Here is a 24,518-nt window from a genome sequence, read left to right on the forward strand (position 1 = left end):
ATTAGTAGTAGAAGTAGTATTAGTAGTAGTAGTATTAGTAGTAGATGCAGTAGTAGCAGCAGTAGAAGAAGCAGTAGTAGTAGTATTAGTAGTAGTAGCAGTAGTAGCAGTATTAGTAGTAGTAGCAGTAGTAGCAGTGGTATAAGTAGTAATAGTAGTAGTAGTAGCTGCAGTAGTAGTAGCATCAGTAGCTGTAATAGTAGTAGCTGCAGTAGTAATAGTAGCAGTAGCAGTAGTAGTAGTAACAGTAGTAGTAGCAGTAGTAGCAGTAGTAGTAATATCTGTAGTAGTGATAGTAGCAGTAGTAGTAATAGTAGTAGTAGCAGTAGTAGTGGTAGTAGTAGCAGCAGTAGCGGTAGTAGTAGCAGCAGTAGTTGTAGTAGCTGCAGTAGTAGTAGTTGTAGTAACAGTAGCAGTAGTAGTAGCAGTAGTAGTAATATCTGTAGTAGTGATAGTAGCAGTAGTAGTAATAGCAATAGTAGTAGCAGTAGTAGTATTAGTAGCAGTAGTAGTATTATTATTATTAGGTTATGCTCCACAGACCATGGAAAGGCAATGTCATTTGGTGATGGAAAGTGCTGGTTCCCACACCGATATGTCTTATGCCCATTTGTAAAGTTTGTTATCGATTTAAAGTGGGCAAACATTTCAGCTATATCGTTATCAATGTTCCCTGTAAGTGAGAATGTGACATTTAATAGCAATTGAGAGAGTGGATGTTTTTCAGCTGTCACTGTGAACACCATCAAAGACCGAGAGAGAGCTTTAAGATCTGTTCGGGAGGGTTAGGGGCTGGTAGATCGTTTATCTAGAATCTCAAAGTCCGCCTCTATCCTGTGCGGTCTTTTTCTTCGGACCTGCAATGGATGTGACGACTGGATTTGCATTCTTTATTATTTTTCTGCAACTAATTCACGCGAATGGACTTTATATATCCAATAGCATAGGTATGTGGGATTTGTGATATTATAGGCTACGTTTTATACAGTTGTGTAAAGCTTAACCTAGGCACCACCGTTGAGAATATGATCTGATCACGATTCGACTCTTGATGCATGTCAATTTCACAGAGGTTATTTCGTAGCCCAGAAATGTTCAATAATATTTTACAGAAACAGACATATCCTGGAGTTGGTAAGGCACGGTAGTTTCTTTATAAACAATGCAGTGTCTCAGTAAGGTTTCCCTTTCTTTTGCATGACACCAACTTTTTCCACATTTATTTTGCATCCAAACACAGTTTACGTGCGCTCAAATTCACCATGTAAAGAACATTCCAATGGCAGATTGATCATGCACTATTGATAAGTCGTGAATTTGCTAATTTATTGTTGAAGTTTTTACAGCAGTTAGGCTATTAGTTAGCCTAACAACAACAACGACCTCTCCAAGTAAGAATTTACATTTTGACTTGTAAAATAAATGTTTGGAATTAAATGAAACTTGACACTTCAATTTAATTAATTTAATTACGACCTCGATTATTTCAAATTGACAGCGTTGAGCATCACACTGTCTTGACGCGTGCTTCCCTGCGTCGCCTACTGGGTGGGTCACTGCTTCCAACCTAAACTGAAGTCGACAAAGTGATGGATACAGTCTTGCGTAGTCTTGTTGTAAACATAGAATTTGAAATGACTAAAGAATGATAGTCTGCCTACCTACCCACGGTGTAAAACGCATGCTCATCTGCGCGCGGGGAACGGGCGTGAACACTTTGGCAATTGGCACAACGAAGTTTAAAACGCTGTTTGATAGGCCTATTTGTTGTTGCCTGTGGTTTATTTGATATGGTTGGGAATATACCAAAGTCAGTTGTGGCTGTAAAATGTCTGATCTATATTATTCACAGATTCACATTGTATGATGTCATGTTTATCAAGTGAGACCCAGCATATTTATTTATTTACCCATGCTATTTAGATACCAAAGCTGTACCTGCTTGAGTGTGTGTGTGCGTGCATGTGTCCGTGTGTGACTGTGCATCTGAGCTCCTATGCATGATTGTGTGTGTATTGATCAGTGTGTGTGTGTGTGTATTGATCAGTGTGTGACTGTCTCTCCCTTTGCACACAGAGTCTCTGCAGCATGTCCTGAGGGAATATGGGGTGGTGAGGCCTGTGAACACTGACGCAGAGGGCCGCTTCCTCTCAGGTGCAGTCTCCGCACCTCAGCTGGACAGCCAGCACCAGCAGGTCTACAGACGCTGGAGGAGGGAGGCTGCAGCCGCCTCAGACCCCAGCCATGGAGACCCGGAGGAAGGAGAGGGCACCGCCAGGCACAGGGAGACACTCTTCTACAACGTCACTGTGTTTGGCCGGGAGCTTCACCTGCACCTGCGCCTCAACTCCAGGCTGGTGGCCCCCGGAGCTAAAGTGGAGTGGCATGAGGAGGGCAGCCAGACCCGCTACGAGCCTCTACTGGAGAGCGACTGCTTTTATGTAGGAGAGGTCACCAACGTCAGGGACACATCCGTCGCTCTCAGCAACTGTGATGGCCTGGTAAGTGCTGCACCGTTGAGAAATGTATCCTTCATGTATAGTTATTAACCTGCTAGTACGCCCGCAGAACGTGTTAGGTAGCTTCAGTTGATAGACAGAGGGGGCAACGCCATAGTAATAAAGATGGCTAGACTGAGGTCATCCAAGAGACAGGAGAGATTGAAAAGTGGAACCACTGCCCTGGTAGATTGTTGTGGTTGTGTATCACTGCACAGAAGGACTGAGGATATTTTTCCATGTAGGCAGATGTTTTTCATATGGTCTGCATCAAAATAGAGGATTGTAATCAAAACTAAAGCTGTAATCTCATAATGAAACAAACTTCTCCCTGTTTGGCATTGCTAAGTGGCCTCCACTAGGCAGTGTGGCAGTATTCAGTATGCAGGTCATTGCTGGTTGGCCTCCACCAGGCAGTGTGGCAGTATTCCGTATGCAGGTCATTGCTGATTGGCCTCCACCAGGTAGGGGGGCAGTATTCAGTATGCAGGTCATTGCTGGTTGGCCAGCACCAGGCAGTGTGGCAGTATTCAGTATGCAGGTCATTGCTGATTGGCCTCCACTAGGCAGGATGGCAGTATTCAGTATGCAGGTCATTACTGATTGGCCTCCACAGGGCAGGATGTCAGTATTCAGTATGCAGGTCATTACTGATTGGCCTCCACCGGGCAGGATGGCAGTATTCAGTATGCAGGTCATTACTGATTGGCCTCCACCAGGCAGGGTGGCGGCATTCAGTATGCAGGTCATTACTGATTGGCCTCCACAGGGCAGGATGGCAGTATTCAGTATGCAGGTCATTGCTGGTTGGCCAGCACCAGGCAGTGTGGCAGTATTCCGTATGCAGGTCATTGCTGATTGGCCTCCACCAGGCAGGGTGGGAGTATTCAGTATGCAGGTCATTGCTGATTGGCCTCCACCAGGTAGGGGGGCAGTATTCAGAATGCAGGTCATTGCTGGTTGGCCAGCACCAGGCAGTGTGGCAGTATTCAGTATGCAGGTCATTGCTGATTGGCCTCCACTAGGCAGGATGGCAGTATTCAGTATGCAGGTCATTACTGATTGGCCTCCACAGGGCAGGATGGCAGTATCCAGTATGCAGGTCATTACTGATTGGCCTCCACCGGGCAGGATGGCAGTATTCAGTATGCAGGTCATTACTGATTGGCCTCCACCAGGCAGGGTGGCGGCATTCAGTATGCAGGTCATTACTGATTGGCCTCCACAGGGCAGGATGGCAGTATTCAGTATGCAGGTCATTGCTGGTTGGCCAGCACCAGGCAGTGTGGCATTATTCCGTATGCAGGTCATTGCTGATTGGCCTCCACCAGGCAGGGTGGGAGTATTCAGTATGCAGGTCATTGCTGATTGGCCTCCACCAGGTAGGGGGGCAGTATTCAGTATGCAGGTCATTGCTGGTTGGCCAGCACCAGGCAGTGTGGCAGTATTCAGTATGCAGGTCATTGCTGATTGGCCTCCACTAGGTAGGATGGCAGTATTCAGTATGCAGGTCATCACTGATTGGCCTCCACAGGGCAGGATGGCAGTATTCAGTATGCAGGTCATTACTGATTGGCCTCCACCGGGCAGGATGGCAGTATTCAGTATGCAGGTCATTACTGATTGGCCTCCACCAGGCAGGGTGGCGGCATTCAGTATGCAGGTCATTACTGATTGGCCTCCACAGGGCAGGATGGCAGTATTCAGTATGCAGGTCATTACTGATTGGCCTCCACAGGGCAGGATGGCAGTATTCAGTATGCAGGTCATTACTGATTGGCCTCCACCAGGCAGGGTGGCGGCATTCAGTATGCAGGTCATTACTGATTGGCCTCCACAGGGCAGGATGGCAGTATTCAGTATGCAGGTCATTACTGATTGGCCTCCACAGGGCAGGATGGCAGTATTCAGTATGCAGGTCATTACTGATTGGCCTCCACCGGGCAGGATGGCAGTATTCAGTATGCAGGTCATTACTGATTGGCCTCCACCAGGTAGGGTGGCGGCATTCAGTATGCAGGTCATTACTGATTGGCCTCCACAGGGCAGGATGGCAGTATTCAGTATGCAGGTCATTACTGATTGGCCTCCACCAGGTAGGGTGGCGGCATTCAGTATGCAGGTCTCTGTGCTGTTGGAGGTTTTAGTGCCTGGAGGCTAACACTTCATATCTCAAACAGCTGCTTCATCCCCTCTCCCTCCCACCCTGCAGGAAATAAACCACATCTCCTTAATGATCACATGAAATAGTTTAGCTGAAATCCCCTCTGTTTAATTAAATATACTCCTTAGAGACACACACACTAATAATCTCTCAAGGTAGGTTTCAGACAAGTCTGCGTTTAGAATTAGCGATAAACAATTTGTTAAAAAAAGACACCACTGTGATTTTCTCTCTTTACACCGTGTTGTTTCCCATGTCCCCTGGACAAATTACACTGCAGTGCTATGATCAGAACTGTCCAATAAACAGGTCCAGATTACAGTGTCAGAAAACAACCATCAAGGGAAAGACTGGTCTTCAAACATGGACGGTCTCATTGGCGAGTGTCTGTCCGTGAGTGACTTAAATTACTAGCTTCAGTTGATAGACAGAGGGGGAAATGCCATAGTAATAAAGATGGCTAGACTGAGGTCATCCGAGACAGGAGAGATTGAAAAGTGGAACCACTGCCCTGGTAGATTGTTGTGGTTGTGTATCACTGCACAGAAGGACTGAGGACTTTTTTCATGTAGGCAGATGTTTTTCATATGGTCTGCATCAAAACAGAGGGTTGTAAAAACTAAAGCTGTAATCTCATAATGAAACAAACTTCTCCCTGCCGGTCATTGCTGGTCGGCCTCCACCAGGCAGTGTGGCAGTATTCAGTATGCGGGTCATTGCTGGTCGGCCTCCACCAGGCAGTGTGGCAGTATTCAGTATGCCGGTCATTGCTGGTTGGCCTCCACTAGGCAGTGTGGCAGTATTCAGTATGCCGGTCATTGCTGGTTGGCCTCCACTAGGCAGTGTGGCAGTATTCAGTATGCGGGTCATTGCTGGTCGGCCTCCACCAGGCAGTGTGGCAGTATTCAGTATGCCGGTCATTGCTGGTCGGCCTCCACTAGGCAGTGTGGCAGTATTCAGTATGCGGGTCATTGCTGGTCGGCCTCCACCAGGCAGTGTGGCAGTATTCAGTATGCGGGTCATTGCTGGTCGGCCTCCACCAGGCAGTGTGGCAGTATTCAGTATGCCGGTCATTGCTGGTCGGCCTCCACTAGGCAGTGTGGCAGTATTCAGTATGCCGGTCATTGCTGGTCGGCCTCCACTAGGCAGTGTGGCAGTATTCAGTATGCGGGTCATTGCTGGTCGGCCTCCACTAGGCAGTGTGGCAGTATTCAGTATGCGGGTCATTGCTGGTCGGCCTCCACTGGGCAGTGTGGCAGTATTCAGTATGCGGGTCATTGCTGGTCGGCCTCCACTAGGCAGTGTGGCAGTATTCAGTATGCGGGTCATTGCTGGTCGGCCTCCACTGGGCAGTGTGGCAGTATTCAGTATGCGGGTCATTGCTGGTCGGCCTCCACTAGGCAGTGTGGCAGTATTCAGTATGCGCGTCATTGCTGGTCGGCCCCAGGTCATTGGTAGTGCAGGCCAGGCATGAGTATCACTATTAGCAGACTGCAGCAGACCAGCAGCAGAGTGGAGCTTGTGTACATAAAGTATCTCAGAGAAGGAAAGAGTGCTGATCCTAGATCAGGTCCCTCTGTGTATTCATTATGATCTAAAAGATAAAACTGATCCTAGATCAGGTCCCTCCGTGTATTCATTATGATCTAAAAGATAAAACTGATCCTAGATCAGGTCCCTCCGTGTATTCATTATGATCTAAAAGATAAAACTGATCCTAGATCAGCACTCCTACTCCAAGATTCTTTATGAATACGGGTCCAGAGTAGGCTGCTGCACTGAGAAGGGCAGGGGCATGATGCTGGTCCTGGACCCCTGCTAAGGGACAAGTGAGTAAGGGATGCCCTACAAGCAGAGGCACAAGCTGTTGCCATTGCCACAGTATCTGTAGGAGGAAGTGACATCCACCAAATGATTCTCAGAAAAAAAGTGATGTGTTGGTATGGCCTCTTAGGTTAGATTTAGTGTGAGTACCAGTCTCTTTAGCTAACATTTCACTCGCCACTCCTTGTCATTGCCAAAAAATACTGGTCTTTCGGCAATGTCCATGTTCAATATGCGCTGAATTTACAGCGGAGTTGCTCATTGGTTGTTGGAAAAAACATTATTTTCCATGACATCATGTGGAGCTTCGAAATTAGAATTTATAACAAAGTAAGTTGTATTTCAAAACGAAGACATTTTGTGGTTGAAATTGCTGTATGTATTTAGTTTGAGAATTTAGATGTGAGCATCTGAACAAACAAAAAACTGTTGCTTAGTAACCGAATACCAATGTGTTCTGTGGAGAAAAAAAGTTAAGAGTTCCAAAATGTGCATACATTTTTTGTTGTGATTGGAAGATAGCTGTGAGGGTGATCGAATCAGGATCAAATCCTCTGTTTTCCTCGAGCTCATTAATGATAGAACGTTAATATTTGAAGATGGCAGAAAGGCCAGTCTCCTTGGCACATGACATGGAGTACAGGGAGTGGATTAGCTAAAGAGACTGGTACCCAGGCTAAATTAGATTGGGTGGCCTGAGCAAATCTGCTGTGGCCTATGCTACAGACAGTTGTCATGGAAACCATCCTCTTATGCAATTTGTCCTGAGGGGTCATCCTGTCAGTTTAAAGTCTCTGTGTGTGTGTGTGTGTGTGTGATATCTATCTATTTTTTTCCCTCATCCCTTCTCTGTGTGATCTGTCCCGTATGACCTTGTTCCAGAGATGCATTGCGTTGCTGAATTATAATTAAATATAACTTACATATTACTTTCTCTGTGTTATAATATCAGAGCAGTCAATCCTCTACTACAAGGGGTCTTAAACTTTTACAGCTCGAGACCCGAATGAGAAATTGACCGTTCCACCATGACCCAAATCGTCCCCCAATGACACAAATTAAGAATAAATAGTGTGTGATTACAGATGTATAACTCACGACCCACCTCTCGCATGCCCAGGGCCCACTTTGGGTCCGGATCCATAGTTTAAGAAAGCCTTCTGTACTACAAACAGTAAGAACAGCTGGTAGTCTTATCCAACTTTCAATCAAGCCACCAAAGACACCATAATCCCATACAGACCACACGCTTCCCAAAAGTTCAGGAAATTAAGCAATTTTGCGTTGTGATGGTTTCTGTGTTGGTTGGAAATCCTTCAGCCTTTGCACGATATAGCCTATGTCATCTGTGTTTAACCTAGTGACAAAGATGCAACCTTTCTAAAGTTTCTGTCGTCCCAGGGGTCTTTTCTCAACACAAGCGGTAGATGTCACTTATTTAGTTGGGTTAACTTTTGTGCTATAATTAAGTTGTATGAATTTTGTTCATGTTGCTCCTCTGGCACGGATGTGGCTGGGGTGTTTGGAGCTGTGTCTGTACTTACATGACCTCCGAGCCTTCTCAAATCAATGTTGAGCCAAATGCACCAAATTGGACCAGGGCTAACTGTTTCAGCCATCTGTCGCACCTCTCCCTGGTTTGGGCCAATAGGAGTCACTCTCTTTGTGGTGTTGAGCGGGCCATGGAGAGGGGTGAAAGAGGTACACTTATCAGGTCGGGCCATTCCAGAATCCCCTGGCTCTCTATGGAGAAGCTGTGGCCTTTGATTATTCCATTGGAAGGACAGAGTGGGGAGCCCACTGTGACTGCACTGGCACACTTCCTTTCCTCTCACCAGGAGTTTAGATCCGTTTCTGTTTGAGTGTGGATGGAAACCTCAGTCCTAATTGTAGGATACAAGATAGCATTCTTCTGGTGTTATTTTCTTCCCTCTCTCCATCGCTCATCCATCTGGCTGTAGGCCCAGTTCAGCAGGCTGTAGGCCCAGTACATCTGGCTGTAGGCCCAGTCCAGCAGGCTGTAGGCCCAGTACATCTGGCTGTAGGCTCAGTCCATCTGGCTGTAGGCCCAGTACATCTGGCTGTAGGCCCAGTCCAGCAGGCTGTAGGCCCAGTACATCTGGCTGTAGGCCCAGTCCAGCAGGCTGTAGGCCCAGTCCAGCAGGCTGTAGGCCCAATCCAGCAGGCTGTAGACCCAGTCCAGCAGGCTGTGTGTTACATTACTGTTTCAAAGGGACATATTGACGCTCTTGTCAGGATTTATAGTTGAGAGGACAGGCCCAGCTGGAGTGAAAAGAGGATCTTTGACCTGGAAGACACAAGGCCTCTGCGGTAGAGAACAGGTCTATACACCTGAATACAGCTGACCTCCTTAGAGAACACTCATCACAAACATGGAAGCCAATAAATATCTTGTCATGTTTGTTTTTTGTTTGGTTCTGTGTCAGCTTTCTTTCGTTGCCACGAGACACAGTCCAATTACACAGATTTAATATATATATATATATATATATATATATATATATATATATATATATATATATATATATATATATCGTTTGGAAGAATTCCATGACTGACACCGTAGCATTTAGAGTTGTTGATGTATTTCATGGTGTGTAGGAGGAGTGTGACCTGTATAGAAAGATGTTGCAAAGGAAAAGAGTCTCAGAGCTCACATGGACAAAGGGTTGTTTGTGACTCTATCCAAAATGCAATGTGAAAGTGATGAGTGGGAATGAAGAGGAGGAGATTTGGTCTTGATGGTTTCCGTCTGGACCCGTCTGTAGTTACAGTAGGATAATTGGTCGTGATGGTTCCCGTCTGGACCCGTCTGTAGTTACAGTAGGAGAATTGGTCGTGATGGTTCCCGTCTGGACCCGTCTGTAGTTACAGTAGGAGAATTGGTCGTGATGGTTTCCGTCTGGACCCGTCTGTAGTTACAGTAGGATAATTGGTCGTGATGGTTCCCGTCTGGACCTGTCTGTAGTTACAGTAGGATAATTGGTCGTGATGGTTCCCGTCTGGACCCGTCTGTAGTTACAGTAGGAGAATTGGTCGTGATGGTTCCCGTCTGGACCTGTCTGTAGTTACAGTAGGAGAATTGGTCATGATGGTTCCCGTCTGGACCTGTCTGTAGTTACAGTAGGAGAATTGGTCGTGATGGTTCCCGTCTGGACCCGTCTGTAGTTACAGTAGGAGAATTGGTCGTGATGGTTCCCGTCTGGACCTGTCTGTAGTTACAGTAGGATAATTGGTCGTGATGGTTCCCGTCTGGACCCGTCTGTAGTTACAGTAGGAGAATTGGTCGTGATGGTTCCCGTCTGTACCTGTCTGTAGTTACAGTAGGATAATTGGTCGTGATGGTTCCCGTCTGGACCCGTCTGTAGTTACAGTAGGAGAATTGGTCGTGATGGTTCCCGTCTGGACCTGTCTGTAGTTACAGTAGGAGAATTGGTCTTGATGGTTCCCGTCTGGACCTGTCTGTAGTTACAGTAGGAGATGGGATGTCAGCCACCTGGCTCGTCCAATCCCTGCAGGAGTTGCATTCTCCAAAATGAAAAGAGCAGTGTGCCGAGGATGTTAACCAAGAGAATTCATAAGGCAGTCAATACATGTGAGATCTGACCTGATGATCCAGGACATTTAAACGTGTGTGTGTGCTTCCGTGTGTGTGTGTGTGTGTGTGTGTGTGTGTGTGTGCTTCCGTGTGTGTGTGCTTCCGTGTGTGTGTGTGTGCTTCCGTGTGTGTGTGTGTGTGTGTGTGTGTGTGTGTGTGTGTGTGTGTGTGTGTGTATGTGTGTGTGTGTGTGTGTGTGTGTGTGTGAGTTTGAGAGAGAGTGAGAGAGGGAGACAGATTGTGTGCGTTAGACCAGACTAGAGCATATTTCACTTTATATAGTTCTTGTTTTATTGGGCTTTTATCGTCGTGTGTTGATATTAATATTGATGTGGTTGTGTTGATTCCTGACACCTGTAAGTAGAGTTCTGCTGCCGTGAGTTTGAATGACAGCTTGTAATGAACAGTGAAGGGAGGCAGCCCAAAAGGGGTTTCAGTTTCTACTCTCTCTGATGTCCTACATTCCTGTTGCCAGTGGTTAACAGAGAAATGAAGGAGATAACTGGAATGAACATCAACAATCCAACTCAAATCATAAGTAGCTTTGGCCTGTATTATCATAGCACCTTTGATTCTTGCCAGGCTTGAAAATGAACATGGTTGATGATATTTTATTTATTTGAAACTGACGATTTTGAATAGTTTATGTTAATTCAGGACTTTATACTGTATCCAACTCAGGATCAAAATGAAGTTTGCTCCAGGACTCATTAATCCTTGAATCCCAGAGATTTGGTGGCACAATCTGAGTGTCTATTTCACTTGCCACAATAACAACTGGCACAATTCACTTCCAATGTTCAACAAAACATCTAATCTCAGATTTGATTGAATGTAATCGATTGATGTGTTAGATTATGTTGAAAAGGCTGACAATTAACACAGTATCATGAGTGGAGTGCTGATTCAATTAAAGGTTGAGAGGAAGCTTGAGGATGTTTAGAAATCCCTTCTTTGGAGCAGTGTGAGTGAGGGTCATGTAAACCAATGACCTGTTCAATGAGAAACTAACACTGAATACTGAGAGTCAACAAGTTTTGAAACACTTTTGGCCTTTTTACAATGGAAACTATTGCCAAGGAACATAAGGTCATGCTTTTGTGCAATGGAAATATCTCTCTTAATCAAGTATTATGGATATGGCCCCATATAGTCTTCTTAAACTTTCCTTTCCAACATAGAGTGTGAGGACGCTGTCATTGGGAAACAACTTATCCACTTTATTTCCAGTTTAAACACTGTATTTTCTCTTTTCCATGGCCCTTCCACTGAAATATAAATCCAGCAGTAAAAATGGAGAGTTTATTATAACTTTTAGTTACCCAGGGTTAGGTTTTACAATGGCTCTTTCATTCATATGAACTTGAAAAGATTACTATTGTCAACCCTTTCAAAGCTGTCATTACCTCAAAGAGGTGTACTTAGCTGCAGTATACACTATCTGTCATTTCACACAGAGCTGTCCATTGTGAGAGCTAAGGTAGTGCTCACGTGCTTCCACCCCTGTTCAGACCGACCGACCGACAGACAGACAGACAGAAAGCTGGCACCAAGGCAAAGTTGGAACATGTCATGCAGGCTTTGTGCTCCTCCTCCTCCCTACAGACATAACTACCTCTGGATTAATGTATTTTCCTGCCCCCTCACACACATACGCCACACACACATACGCCACACATACGCCACACACACACTGAACACTGAAAAGTTAGGGAATGAACAGCAGGTCTCCCGGGCGACCAGTCTCTTAGCGAGGCAGCAGGCTGACCCTCTTGGCCAGATCCAACAATCCAAAGGCAGCACAGCGCTGCTCTCTCCATCAGAACCCTCCCTCCGCCTCAGGCAGGCCTGACTCTGAGCTGGAAACCGGGACGGAGCTGCTCAGGCCCTCTCTCTCAGGCTCTGCTCTCCTATTTCACTCTTGGCAGTCCAGGCAGGCTCTGGAGCCTCTCAGGCTTATGGAAAAGTCTCATTGTTACAGTGGAGCTGGATCACATCTTCAAAAAGATTCTGCAATTCAGCATGGTTTATGCTAACTTTTCCTTCACTTCTCCTGTCAACGTTTACAATGTTTATGCCGTTTTCCAGCTAAAGATGTACAGAGTGGTGTGGGTATAATACCTGATTAGTGGACCACTGATCCAACTGTGTGGACACTGTAGACTTGTTCTGACAGTAAAGCTGGTAGTGAGAGCTAGTGATTTATTTGTGATTGTTAAGTGAAGTTGATCCCTCAAATGTTAGTTTACGATTTTCAGTTGGCAAGAGAGAATTTGACATCTGGGAAAGTTATTTGTTGTTGAAGACAGAGTTTTATTTCAGATTACGGGTTTGGATGTCTATGACAGTGTAGCCAAATGGAAAGAATTAGTCTGCAAAAACCCCAGTCTTGCACCATTGTTTAATATAAAATGACTTGACTTAGTTTATTTGTTTTTCAAAGTTGCTGCAGTAACAATTCTTTCTTTCAAGACTGAGGTATGTGCTTCATTCCTGCAGCCCAGAGTAGAATCTTTCCTTTATTCCCTGGCATGACTTTAATAAGCTGTTAGAGTTCTAGAGTTCCTGAGATGAGGTGACTGAGCAACTGATTTTCTGAGTGGAAGATGTGTACTTAGCCATGCTGTGGGGTAAGGCAGGTTAAGTTTGACTTCACAGTGGCTCAGAGAGTTGGCTAACCGAGGTGTAACTGCTGGTGTCGATTTATGCAGAGTCCAGACCTTTCCTTGGTAATTAAACCTCGGGAGGATGTGACAGCTTGTTGTGTAATACTTCTCAGGAGGCTGTGCTAAATGGCAGTCTCAGCAGCCCATCTCTAGCTCTGTGGTCGGGGTCAGAGAGAGAAGCAGTGTTGAGCTGACCCTGAACAGGCGTGTCTGTTCCAGTCACAGTGTGTTTTAAAGTTTACATTCACATCCCTCCTCTTCCCCGTTCCCCATTTTCCACGACAGACACAGGATAGGGGGCCACCTGGTTTGGGCTGTCACGCCACATTTTGTCTGTCTGCATTTATTGAAGTATTAGTACCGCTGTTTTGGCTTATCTAAATTGTTGATCAGATGGTTGATATAAATTGGCCCCATATCAATCAACTCATGTTTCTTCGCAGTCTCATGTAATTTGTATTTTTGTCAATGTTGTCCTCTCTTCGGGCCGAGCTTTAAAGTGGTGGATATATTGATTATTGTGCATTTCCCTTCTCAGTTAAGTTATTCTCAAAGTGTTATTTAAAGTTGTTTTTCTTCCAGGTAGATAGATGCTTGTGATTGTAGAGTTCAACCCCCTTCTCATCTCATCTTTCTCAGGCAGGAATGATCCGCATGGGGCGGGAGGAGTTCTTCATCGAACCCCTGGAGCACCGAGGGGATGGGGCGGGGGAGGAGGAGGGCCGAGACGGACGACATCACATCGTTTATCGCTCCTCTGCCATTAAGAGACCCCATGTTAATCAAACAGCGGACTCTTACCCCCAAGGTAAAAGGAACTTCAGATACACCTCTACAGAACCCGCATGCTTTTTCTGACTGTCAGGAGACATGATGACATTCCTTCATAGGTCGTCATCATCTGTAACTTTAGAGTGCTGAATGCTGCTAAGCCTTATGTGGGTCTCTTCTAGACATTCCATTTGTGTCCCTGTTGAAATATCTGTTGAACTGGCAGTGAACTCTGCTTTATTGTACAGAGAGAAAACAAACGTATCCCTCTCCATGCCCTTCTAGTTCTCCTTGTCAAGCCTAATGAACAAATTGAACGCTATCCAGAGAAAGCATCTAATTTAACAGTAGTTTTTTTTCTGATTTTAAGTATTGCCTGATTCTATAATGTCATCTTTAGTTCATTCTATACATAACTTGTCATGACATGTGATACGCTCGTAAATACACTCTCTGGCATGTCTCTACAGAGCAAATCAGACTGGAGGATAGCTTGAAACCCTTGTAGGATAAAGCAAAGGTTGCTAAACTCGAATTAACCAAATGTTCAACTTTTTCTTTCTCAAATGGATATCTACAGTAAGGCAGTCATTGGACTTATAATAAAGGATTCTCACTAGTGGGAAAGTACACTATGGTGCAATGTTCGCTTCTCTCTAGTTCATAGTCTAATCATCAAACTATTTACCCCCCCCCCCCCCACCCCCGACTCCCATTTGACCCTGTCCATCCCCTCCTCAGGGGTGGTCAGAGTTCACCAAAACTCCCCTGACCGAGCAGATAGAAGATACAGTAATCTGAGTGGGTGGATAAAGACATAATAAAGTCATAAAAGGGATTCACATGTCACTTCAGTTCCAACCACAGAGCTCAGCCCAAGGATATTGGGAGACTTGCTTCTCAGTCACTTCAGATGTGTAGGTTTTTTTCTGAGTCGTTCTAGTCTACTCTAAAAGAATATACAAAAGACATATGTATTCCGGGCATTCTGCCAAGTTGGATTGTTATACACAAATTCTCATAAGACAAATGCACACATGCTCTCACACAATTTATATATACTTAAAGAACACGTAGACACACACTTCCACACAAAATTGTATGAACTTCTAATGAGGAAATTGGAGACGGGAGAAACACCCGCATGATGGACTTTGGCATCAGCTGTGCGGATTGGATCGGAGGCTCAGATGTAGTTGCACAAATCCATCAGAGGTGCGTCGTTCGCAGCCAAGACGAGCTACAGCCAGCCAACTCCTACGTGGCAGGGCTGAGTGCTGATGTGATATTAGCCTACAGTAAACTAAACTCCTCCAGTGGAGGAGAGCATGGCTGATCTAGAGCAGAATCTGGATGGACCTTGTAAAGAGAACGAAAGGACATTGAGTAAACAATAAACATGAAGATTGTTTCTAATAAATTTAAAAGGAAAAAGGCACATTTTATTTGAAGTGTTACATTTTGCAACATAACTATCTTGAGGACCCATTGTCCAAGTATGTTCACTATTAGATTTCATGCCTCTTTGTGGAATGCCTTCCCTTTCACATCATGCACATGGATTTGACTAACTAAACAAGGATTTAACTAACTAAACAAGGATTTAACTAACTAAACATGGATTTAACTAAATAACTAAACAAGGATTTATCTAACTAACTAAACATGGATTTAACTTACTAAACATCGATTTAACTAACTAACTAAACAAGGATTTAACTAAATAACTAGAAGAATCTAACGAACTAAACAAGGATTTAACTAACTAATTAAACAAGGATATAACTAACTAAATGTGTATTTAACTAACTAAACAAGGATTGAACTAAATAACTAAACAAGGATTTAACTAAATAAGTAAACATGGATTTAACTAACTAACTATAAAAGGAATTAACTAAATAACTAAACAAGGATTCAACTAACTAACTAAACAAGCATTTAACTAACTAAATAAACAAGGATTTAATTAACAGGGTGATCTATGTTGTGATCTATTTAATAAACACAAAGGACCAGCAAAATGAATAGAAGAGTGTGGCGGTATAGCAGGAACAGTGGCATCTAGTGGTCAAACCTGGTACCTTCACACTACTAAATGGTAAATAATGCAAGTGATTTCAATTACACATTTCTCTGAATGGGGGGGGGGGGAAACTATCAACACATTCACAGGGAATACATTACATAGTATGGTGAAGCAATACTCCAAGCCACAGCTTCATACTACTTGTCAAACATAGAGAACTGATACTGTACACTGGTTTTTGGGGTGGGATTGGCATAGGGTGTATTTTTCACATTGTTTGTAACTTATTTTGTACATGAAGTTGCTGCTACCGTTTCTTATGACCGAAAATAGCTTCTGGACATCAGAACAGCAATTACTCACCTAGAACTGAACAAAGATTTTTTATTTAATGAGTCCAACACGAAGGATATACTGCTTTCCGGAGACCAGGCCCAAATCCCCGTCATTCGCGTCAAAAAAAAGTGGAGATACAGAGGGAGAAGATCGGGTGCCTTGTGAGGATTCGTAGGCGAGTGAGTAAATCACCATTACCATCGGTTCTATTGGCCAACGTGTAATCACTGGAAAACAAGTGCGATGATCTACGGTCGAGAATATCCTACCAACGGGACATTAAAAACTGTAATATCTTATGTTTCACCGAGTCGTGGCTGAACGACGACGCAGATAATATATAGCTGGCTGGGTTTTCTGTGCATCGGCAGGACAGAGCAGCTACTTCTGTCAATAACAGCTGGTGAGCGATGTCTAACATTAAATAAGTCTTGAGGTATGGCTCGCCTGAGGTAGAATACCTTATGATAAGTTGTAGACCACAATATCTACCAAGAGAGTTTTCATCTATGTTATTCGTAGTCGTCTATTTACCGCCACAAACCGATGCTGGCACTAAGACCGCACTCAACGAGCTATATAAGGCCATAAGCAAAGAAGAAAATGCTCCCTGTCTGAGTCTGTAATACCAACATGTTTCAAGGAGACCACTATAGTCCCTGTGCCCAAGAACATGAATGCAACCTCAATCACACTCCACACTGCCCTTTCCCACCTGGACAAAAGGAACACCTACAGTGGGGAGAACAAGTATTTGATACACTGCCGATTTTGCAGGTTTTCCTACTTACAAAGCATGTAGAGGTCTGTCATTTTTTATCATAGGTACACTTCAACTGTGAGAGACGGAATCTAAAACAAAAATCCAGAAAATCACATTGTATGATTTTGAAGTAATTAATTTGCATTTTATTGCATGACATAAGTATTTGATCACCTACCAACCAGTAAGAATTTCGGCTCTCACAGACCTGTTAGTTTTTCTTTAAGAAGCCCTCCTGTTCTCCACTCATTACCTGTATTAGCTGCACCTGTTTGAACTCGTTACCTGTATAAAAGACACCTGTCCACACACTCAATCAAACAGACTCCAACCTCTCCACAATGGCCAAGACCAGAGAGCTGTGTAAGGACATCAGGGATAAAATTGTAGACCTGCACAAGGCTGGGATGGGCTACAGGAAAATAGGCAAGCAGCTTGGTGAGAAGGCAACAACTGTTGGCGCAATTATTAGAAAATGGAAGAAGTTCAAGATGACAGTCAATCACCCTCGGTCTGGGGCTCCATGCAAGATCTCACCTCGTGGGGCATCAATGACCATGAGGAAGGTGAGGGATCAGCCCAGAACTACACGGCAGGACCTGGTCAATGACCTGAAGAGAGCTGGGACCACAGTCTCAAAGAAAACCATGAGTAACACACTACGCCGTCATGGATTAAAATCCTGCAGCGCACGCAAGGTCCCCCTGCTCAAGCCAGTGCATGTCCAGGCCCATCTGAAGTTTGCCAATGACCATCTGGATGATCCAATTGAGGAATGGGAGAAGGTCATGTGGTCTGATGAGACAAAAATATAGCTTTTTGGTCTAAACTCCACTCGCCGTGTTTGGAGGAAGAAGAAGGATGAGTACAACCCCAAGAACACCATCCCAACCGTGAAGCATGGAGGTGGAAACATCATTCTTTGGGGATGCTGTTCTGCAAAGGGGACAGGACAACTGCACCATATTGAGGGGAGGATGGATGGGACCATGTATTGCAAGATCTTGGCCAATAACCTCCTTCCCTCAGTAAGAGCATTGAAGATGGGTCGTGGCTGGGTCTTCCAGCATGACAACAACCCGAAACACACAGCCAGGGCAACTAAGGAGTGGCTCCGTAAGAAGCATCTCAAGGTCCTGGAGTGGCCTAGCCAGTCTGCAGACCTGAACCCAATAGAAAATCTTTGGAGGGAGCTGAAAGTCCGTATTGCCCAGCGACAGCCCCGAAACCTGAAGGATCTGGAGAAGGTCTGTATGGAGGAGTGGGCCAAAATCCCTGCTGCAGTGTGTGCAAACCTGGTCAAGAACTACAGGAAACGTATGATCTCTGTAATTGCAAACAAAGGTTTCTGAACCAAATGTTAAGTGCTGCTTTTCTGATGTATCAAATACTTATGTCATGCAATAAAATGCAAATTATTTACTTCAAAATCATACAATGTGATTTTCTGGCTTTTTGTTTAAGATTCCGTCTCTCACAGTTGAAGTGTACCTATGATAAAAATTACAGACCTCTACATGATTTGTAAGTAGGAAAACCTGCAAAATCGGCTTAGTTGGTAGAGCATGGTGTGTCCAACGCCAGGGTTGTGGGTTCGATTCCCACGGGGGGCCAGTACAAAAATGCATGAAATGAAATTTATGCATTCACTACTGTAAGTCGCTCTGGATAAGAGCGTCTGCTAAATGACGTAAATGATGAATCAAATACTTGTTCTCCCCACTGTATGTGAGAATGCTGTTCATTGACTACAGCTCAGCGTTCAACACCATAGTGCCCCTAAAGCTCATCACTAAGCTAAGGACCCTTGGACTAAACACCTCCCTCTACAACTGGATCCTGGACTTCCTGACGGGCCGCCCATAGGTGATAAGGGTAGGCAACAACACATCTGCCACACTGATCCTCAACAGCAGGGCCACTCAGGTGTACGTACTTAGTCCCCTCCTGTACTCCCTGTTCACTCATGACTGCATGGCCAGGCACGACTCCAACACCATCATTAATTTTGCTAACAACACAACAGTTGTAGGCCTGATCACCGACAATGATGAGACAGCCTATAGCGAGGAGGTCGGAGACCTGGCTTTGTGGTGCCATGACAACAACCTCTCCCTCAATGTGAGCAAGACAAAGGAGATGATCGTGGACTACAGGAAAATGAGGGCCGAACTCGCCCCCATTAACATCGATGGGGCTGAAGTGGAGCGGGTCTCCAGAACCTCAAAAAGTTCCACAGCTACACCATCAAGAGCATCCCGACAAGTTTCATCCCCGCTTGGTATGGCAACTGCTCGGCATCCGACCGTAAGGCACTACAGAAGGTAGGGCCCAATACATCACTGGGTCCAAGCTTCCTGCAATCCAGGACCTCTATACCATTACCACCATTTTTAGGGCCTTCCTCTGGCAAAAATTGTCAAAGACTCCAGCTATCCTAGTCATAGACTGTTCTCTCTGCTACCGCATGGCAAGCCGTACCGGAGCGCCAAGTCTACAGTCGTGGCCAAAAGTTTTGAGAATGACACAAGGTCTGCTGCCTCAGTTTGTATGATGGCAATTTGCATATAGTTCAGAATGTTATGAAGAGTGATCAGATGAATTGCAATTAATTGCAAAGTCCCTCTTTGCCATGCAAATGAACTGAATCCGCAAAAAAACATTTCCACTGCATTTCAGCCCTGCCACAAAAGGACCAGCTGACATCATGTCAGTGATTCTCTCGATAACACAGGCATGAATGTTGATGAGGACAAGGCTGGAGATCACTCTGTCATGCTGATTGAGTTCGAATAACAGACTGGAAGCTTCAAAAGGAGGGTGGTGCTTGGAATCATTGTTCTTCCTCTGTTAACCATGGTTACCTGCAAGGAAACATGTGCCGTCATCATTGCTTTGCACAAAAAGGGCTTCACAGGCAAGGATATTGCTGCCAGTAAGATTGCACCTAAATCACCCATTTATCGGATCATCAAGAACTTCAAGGAGAGCGGTTCAATTGTTGTGAAGAAGGCTTCAGGGCGCCCAAGAAAGTCCAGCAAGCGCCAGGACCGTCTCCTAAAGTTGATTCAGCTGTGGGATCGGGGCACCACCAGTACAGAGCTTGCTCAGGAATGGCAGCAGGCAGGTGTGAATGTATCTGCACGCACAGTGAGGTGAAGACTTTTGGAGGATGGCCTGGTGTCAAGAAGGGCAGCAAAGAAGCCACTTCTCTCCAGGAAAAACATCAGGGACAGACTGATATTCTGCAAAAGGTACAGGGATTGGACTGCTGAGGACTGGGGTAAAGTCATTTTCTCTGATTTATCCCCTTTCCGATTGTTTTGGGCATCCGGAAAAAAGCTTGTCTGGAGAAGGCAAGGTGAGCGCTACCATCAGTCCTGTGTCATGCCAACAGTAAAGCATCCTGAGACCATTCATGTGTGGGGTTGCTTCTCAGCCAAGGGAGTGGGCTCACTCACAATTTTGCCTAAGAACACAGCCATGAATAAAGAATGGTACCAACACATCCTCCGAAAGCAACTTCTCCCAACCATCCAGGAACAGTTTGGTGACGAACAATGCCTTTTCCAGCATGATGGAGCCCCTTGCCATAAGGCAAAAGTGATATCTAAGTGGCTCGGGGAACAAAACATTGATATTTTGGGTCCATGGCCAGGAAATTCCCCAGACCTTAATCCCATTGAGAACTTGTGGTCAATCCTCAAGAGGCGGGTGGACAAACAAAAACCCACAAATTCTGACAAACTCCAAGCATTGATTATGCAAGAATGGGCTGCCATCAGTCAGGATGTGGCCCAGAAGTTAATTGACAGTATGCCAGGGTGGATTGCAGAAGTCTTGAAAAAGAAGGATCAACACTGCAAATATTGACTCTTTGCGTCAACTTCATGTAATTGTCAATAAAAGCCTTTGACACTTATGAAATGCTTGTAATTATACTTCAGTATTCCATAGTAACATCTGACAAAAATATCTAAAGACACTGAAGCAGCAAACTTTGTGGAAATTAATATTTGTGTCATTCTCAAAACCTTTGGTCACGACTGTAGGTCCAAAAGGCTCCTACCAAAACAGCTTCTTCCCCAAAGCTATACAATTAATCAAATGGCCACGTGGACTATTTACATTGACCCCCCCTTTGTTTTTACACTGCTGCTTCTTGCTGTTTATTATCTATGCGTGGTCACTTTACCCCTACCTACATGGACAAATGACCTCGACTAACCCTTACCCCCCGCACATTGACTCGGTACCGGTACCCCCTGTATACAGCCTCGTTATTTTTACAGTGGGGCAAAAAAGTATTTAGTCAGCCACCAATTGTGCAAGTTCTCCCACTTAAAAAGATGAGAGAGGCCTGTAATTTTCATCATAGGTACACGTCAACTATGACAGACAATATGAGAAAAAAAATCCAGAAAATCACATTGTAGGATTTTTAATGAATTTATTTGCAAATTATGGTGGAAAATAAGTATTTGGTCACCTACAAACAAGCAAGATTTCTGGCTCTCACAGACCTGTAACTTCTTCTTTAAGAGGCTCCTCTGTCCTCCACTCATTACCTTTATTAATGGCACCTGTTTGAACTTGTTATCAGTATAAAAGACACCTGTCCACAACCTCAAACAGTCACACTCCAAACTCCACTATGGCCAAGACCAAAGAGCTGTCAAAGGACACCAGAAACAAAATTGTAGACCTGCACCAGGCTGGGAAGACTGAATCTGCAATAGGTAAGCAGCTTGGTTTGAAGAAATCCACTGTGGGAGCAATTATTAGGAAATGGAAGACATACAAGACCACTGATAATCTCCCTCGATCTGGGGCTCCACGCAAGATCTCACCCCGTGGGGTCAAAATGATCACAAGAACGGTTAGCAAAAATCCCAGAACCACACGGGGGACCTAGTGAATGACCTGCAGAGAGCTGGGACCAAAGTAACAAAGCCTACCATCAGTAACACACTACGCCGCCAGGGACTCAAATCCTGCAGTGCCAGACGTGTCCCCCTGCTTAAGCCAGTACATGTCCAGGCCCATCTGAAGTTTGCTAGAGAGCATTTGGATGATCCAGAAGAGGATTGGGAGAATGTCATATGGTCAGATGAAACCAAAATATAACTTTTTGGTAAAAACTCAACTCGTCGTATTTGGAGGACAAAGAATGCTGAGTTGCATCCAAAGAACACCATACCTACTGTGAAGCACGGGGGTGGAAACATCATGCTTTGGGGCTGTTTTTCTGCAAAGGGACCAGGACGACTGATCCGTGTAAAGGAAAGAATGAATGGGGCCATGTATAGCATGACAATGATCCCAAACACACCGCCCGGGCAACGAAGGAGTGGCTTCGTAAGAAGCATTTCAAGGTCCTGGAGTGGCCAAGCCAGTCTCCAGATCTCAACACCATAGAAAATCTTTGGAGGGAGCTGAAAGTCCATGTTGCCCAGCGACAGCCCCAAAACATCACTGCTCTAGAGGAGATCTGCATGGAGGAATGGGCAAAACTACCAGCAACAGTGTGTGAAAACCTTGTGAAGACTTACAGAAAACGTTTGACCTGTGTCATTGCCAACAAAGGGTATATAACAAAGTATTGAGATAAACTTTTGTTATTGACCAAATACTTATTTTCCACCATAATTTGCAAATAAATTCATAAAAAATCCTAAAGTGTGATTTTCTGGATTTCTTTTCAAATTTTGTCTGTCATAGTTGATGTGTACCTATGATGAAAATTACAGGCCTCTCTCATCTTTTTAAGTGGGAGAACTTGCACAATTGGTGGCTGACTAAATACTTTTTTGCCCCACTGTATGTAATTTTCTTGTGTTACTTAATTATTATTTTTTTAAATTCGTTTATTTAGTAAATATTTTCTTAACTCTATTTCTTGAACTGCGTTGTTGGTTAAGGGCTTGTAAGTAAGCATTTCACGGTACGGTCTACACCTGTTGTATTCCACCCATGTGACAAATAAAATTAGATTTGATTTGACATGGAACGACTTGCATTATTTCTACTTAAGTTTAGCTAAGTGTGTGTGTGTGTGTGTGTGTGTGTGTGTGTGTCTGTTTTACCGCCACACATGTTTTTCCTTGAAAGTCATTCCCTGAAATAACAACATTCCGTTTGTTCTTTGACTAATGGCTGTTGGATGGTTATTCTTTTTTTTTTGACAGGCGTCCCTGCTTCCCTCTGTACAAAGTCCTGTGCTGTCTTAGATGTTCTGACTACATCTTGTTTAGTGGTTGGGGTTTGTATACTGCATACCATAACACATTTCCTTTGTTTATTTATGTATATACCCTGAACAAAAATATAAATGCTAATATATGGATTTTTTTATGCATCTGTTGGTTAAAGATACCTTAAAAAACAGGTAGGGGCGTAGATCAGAAAACCAGTCAGTATCTGGTGCGACCACCATTTGCGTCATGCAGCGTGACACTTCTCCTTCGGATAGAGTTAATCAGGCTGTTGATTGTGGTCTGTAGAATGTTGTCCCACTCCTCTTCAATGACTGTGCAAAATTGCTAGATATTGGCAGGAACTGGAACACGCTGTTGCGCACGTCGATCCAGAGCATCCCAAACATGCTCAATGGATGTCCTGTCTGGCGAGTATGAGGCCATGAAAGAATTGGAATGTTTTCAGCTTCCAGGAATTGTGTACAGATCTTTGCAACATGGGGCCGTGCATTATCATGCTGAAACAGGCGGTGGATAAATGGCATGACAATGGGTCTCAGGATCTCGTCACGGTATCTCTGTGCATTCAAATTGCCATCGATAATATGCAATTGTGTTCATTGCCGTAGCTTAGGCCTGCCCGTACCATTACCCCACCGCCACCATGGGGCACTCTGTTCACAATGTTGACATCAGCAAACCACTCGCCCACACAACGCCATACACACTGCTATCTGCGCGGTACAGTTGATTCTGGGATTCTTCCGTGAAGAACACACTTCTCCAGCATGCCAGTGGCCATCGAAGGTGAGCATTTTCCCACTGAAGTCGGTTATGACACCGAACTGCAGTCAGGTCAAGACCCTGGTGAGGACGACGAGCACGCAGGTGAGCTTCCCTGAGACTGTTTCTGACAGTTTGTACAGAAATGCTTGAATTATGCAAACCCAGTTTTATTCACATTCCTGCAGTCAGCATGCCAATTGCATGCTCTGTGGCATTGTGTTGTGTGACAAAATTGCACATTTTAGAGTGGCCTTTTTATTTTCCCCAGCACAAGGTGCACCTGTGTAAGGATTATGCATTTTAATCAGCTTCTTGATATGCCACACCTGTCAGGTGGATGGATTATCCTGGCAAAGTAGAAATGCTCACTAACAGGGATGTAATTAAATTTTTGCACCAAATTTGACAAAAATCAGATTTCTGTGCGTATTGAAAAATTCTGGAATCTTTTATTTCAGCTCATAAAACATAAGACCAAAGCTATACATGTTGCGTTTATATTTTTGTTCAGTGTATTTGTTATATATATATTTTACACACATTTTACATGCATGGTGCTTTTTTACACAGTATTTATAAAATAAAGATATAGTTTTTTAAATATACAGTGCATTCGGAAAGTATCCAGACCAATTGACTTTTTCCACATTTTGTTATGTTACAGCTTTATTCTAAAATTGGTTAAATAACTTTTTTTCCTCATCAATCTAGACACAATACCCCATAATGACAAAGCAAAAACTGTTTTTTATCAATTTTTGCGAAATAAAATAGCACATTTACTTACGTATTCAGAACCTTTACTAAGTCCTTTGTTGAAGCCCCTTTGGCAGTGATTACAGCCTCAAGTCTTCTTGGGTATGAC

The 24,518-nt window shown here is 44.3% G+C and overlaps 1 protein-coding gene across 1 annotated transcript in view; it reads left to right on the forward strand.

Annotated features, from left to right (window-relative positions):
- Window positions 1-817: 817 nt before the first annotated feature.
- LOC106563762 (A disintegrin and metalloproteinase with thrombospondin motifs 2) overlaps window positions 818-24,518 on the forward strand; it is a 105,053-nt gene continuing 81,352 nt past the window's right edge. Inside the window, exons 1-3 of the mRNA XM_045690151.2 lie at window positions 818-947; window positions 2,077-2,501; window positions 13,411-13,579. Of these exons, the coding sequence (XP_045546107.2) occupies window positions 863-947; window positions 2,077-2,501; window positions 13,411-13,579 (679 nt within the window). The 5' untranslated portion in view covers window positions 818-862. The remainder of the gene's footprint in view (window positions 948-2,076; window positions 2,502-13,410; window positions 13,580-24,518) is intronic.

Source organism: Salmo salar, chromosome 11 (genome assembly GCF_965601325.2).
Source record: "Salmo salar chromosome 11, fSalSal1, whole genome shotgun sequence".
NCBI lineage: Eukaryota > Metazoa > Chordata > Actinopteri > Salmoniformes > Salmonidae > Salmo > Salmo salar.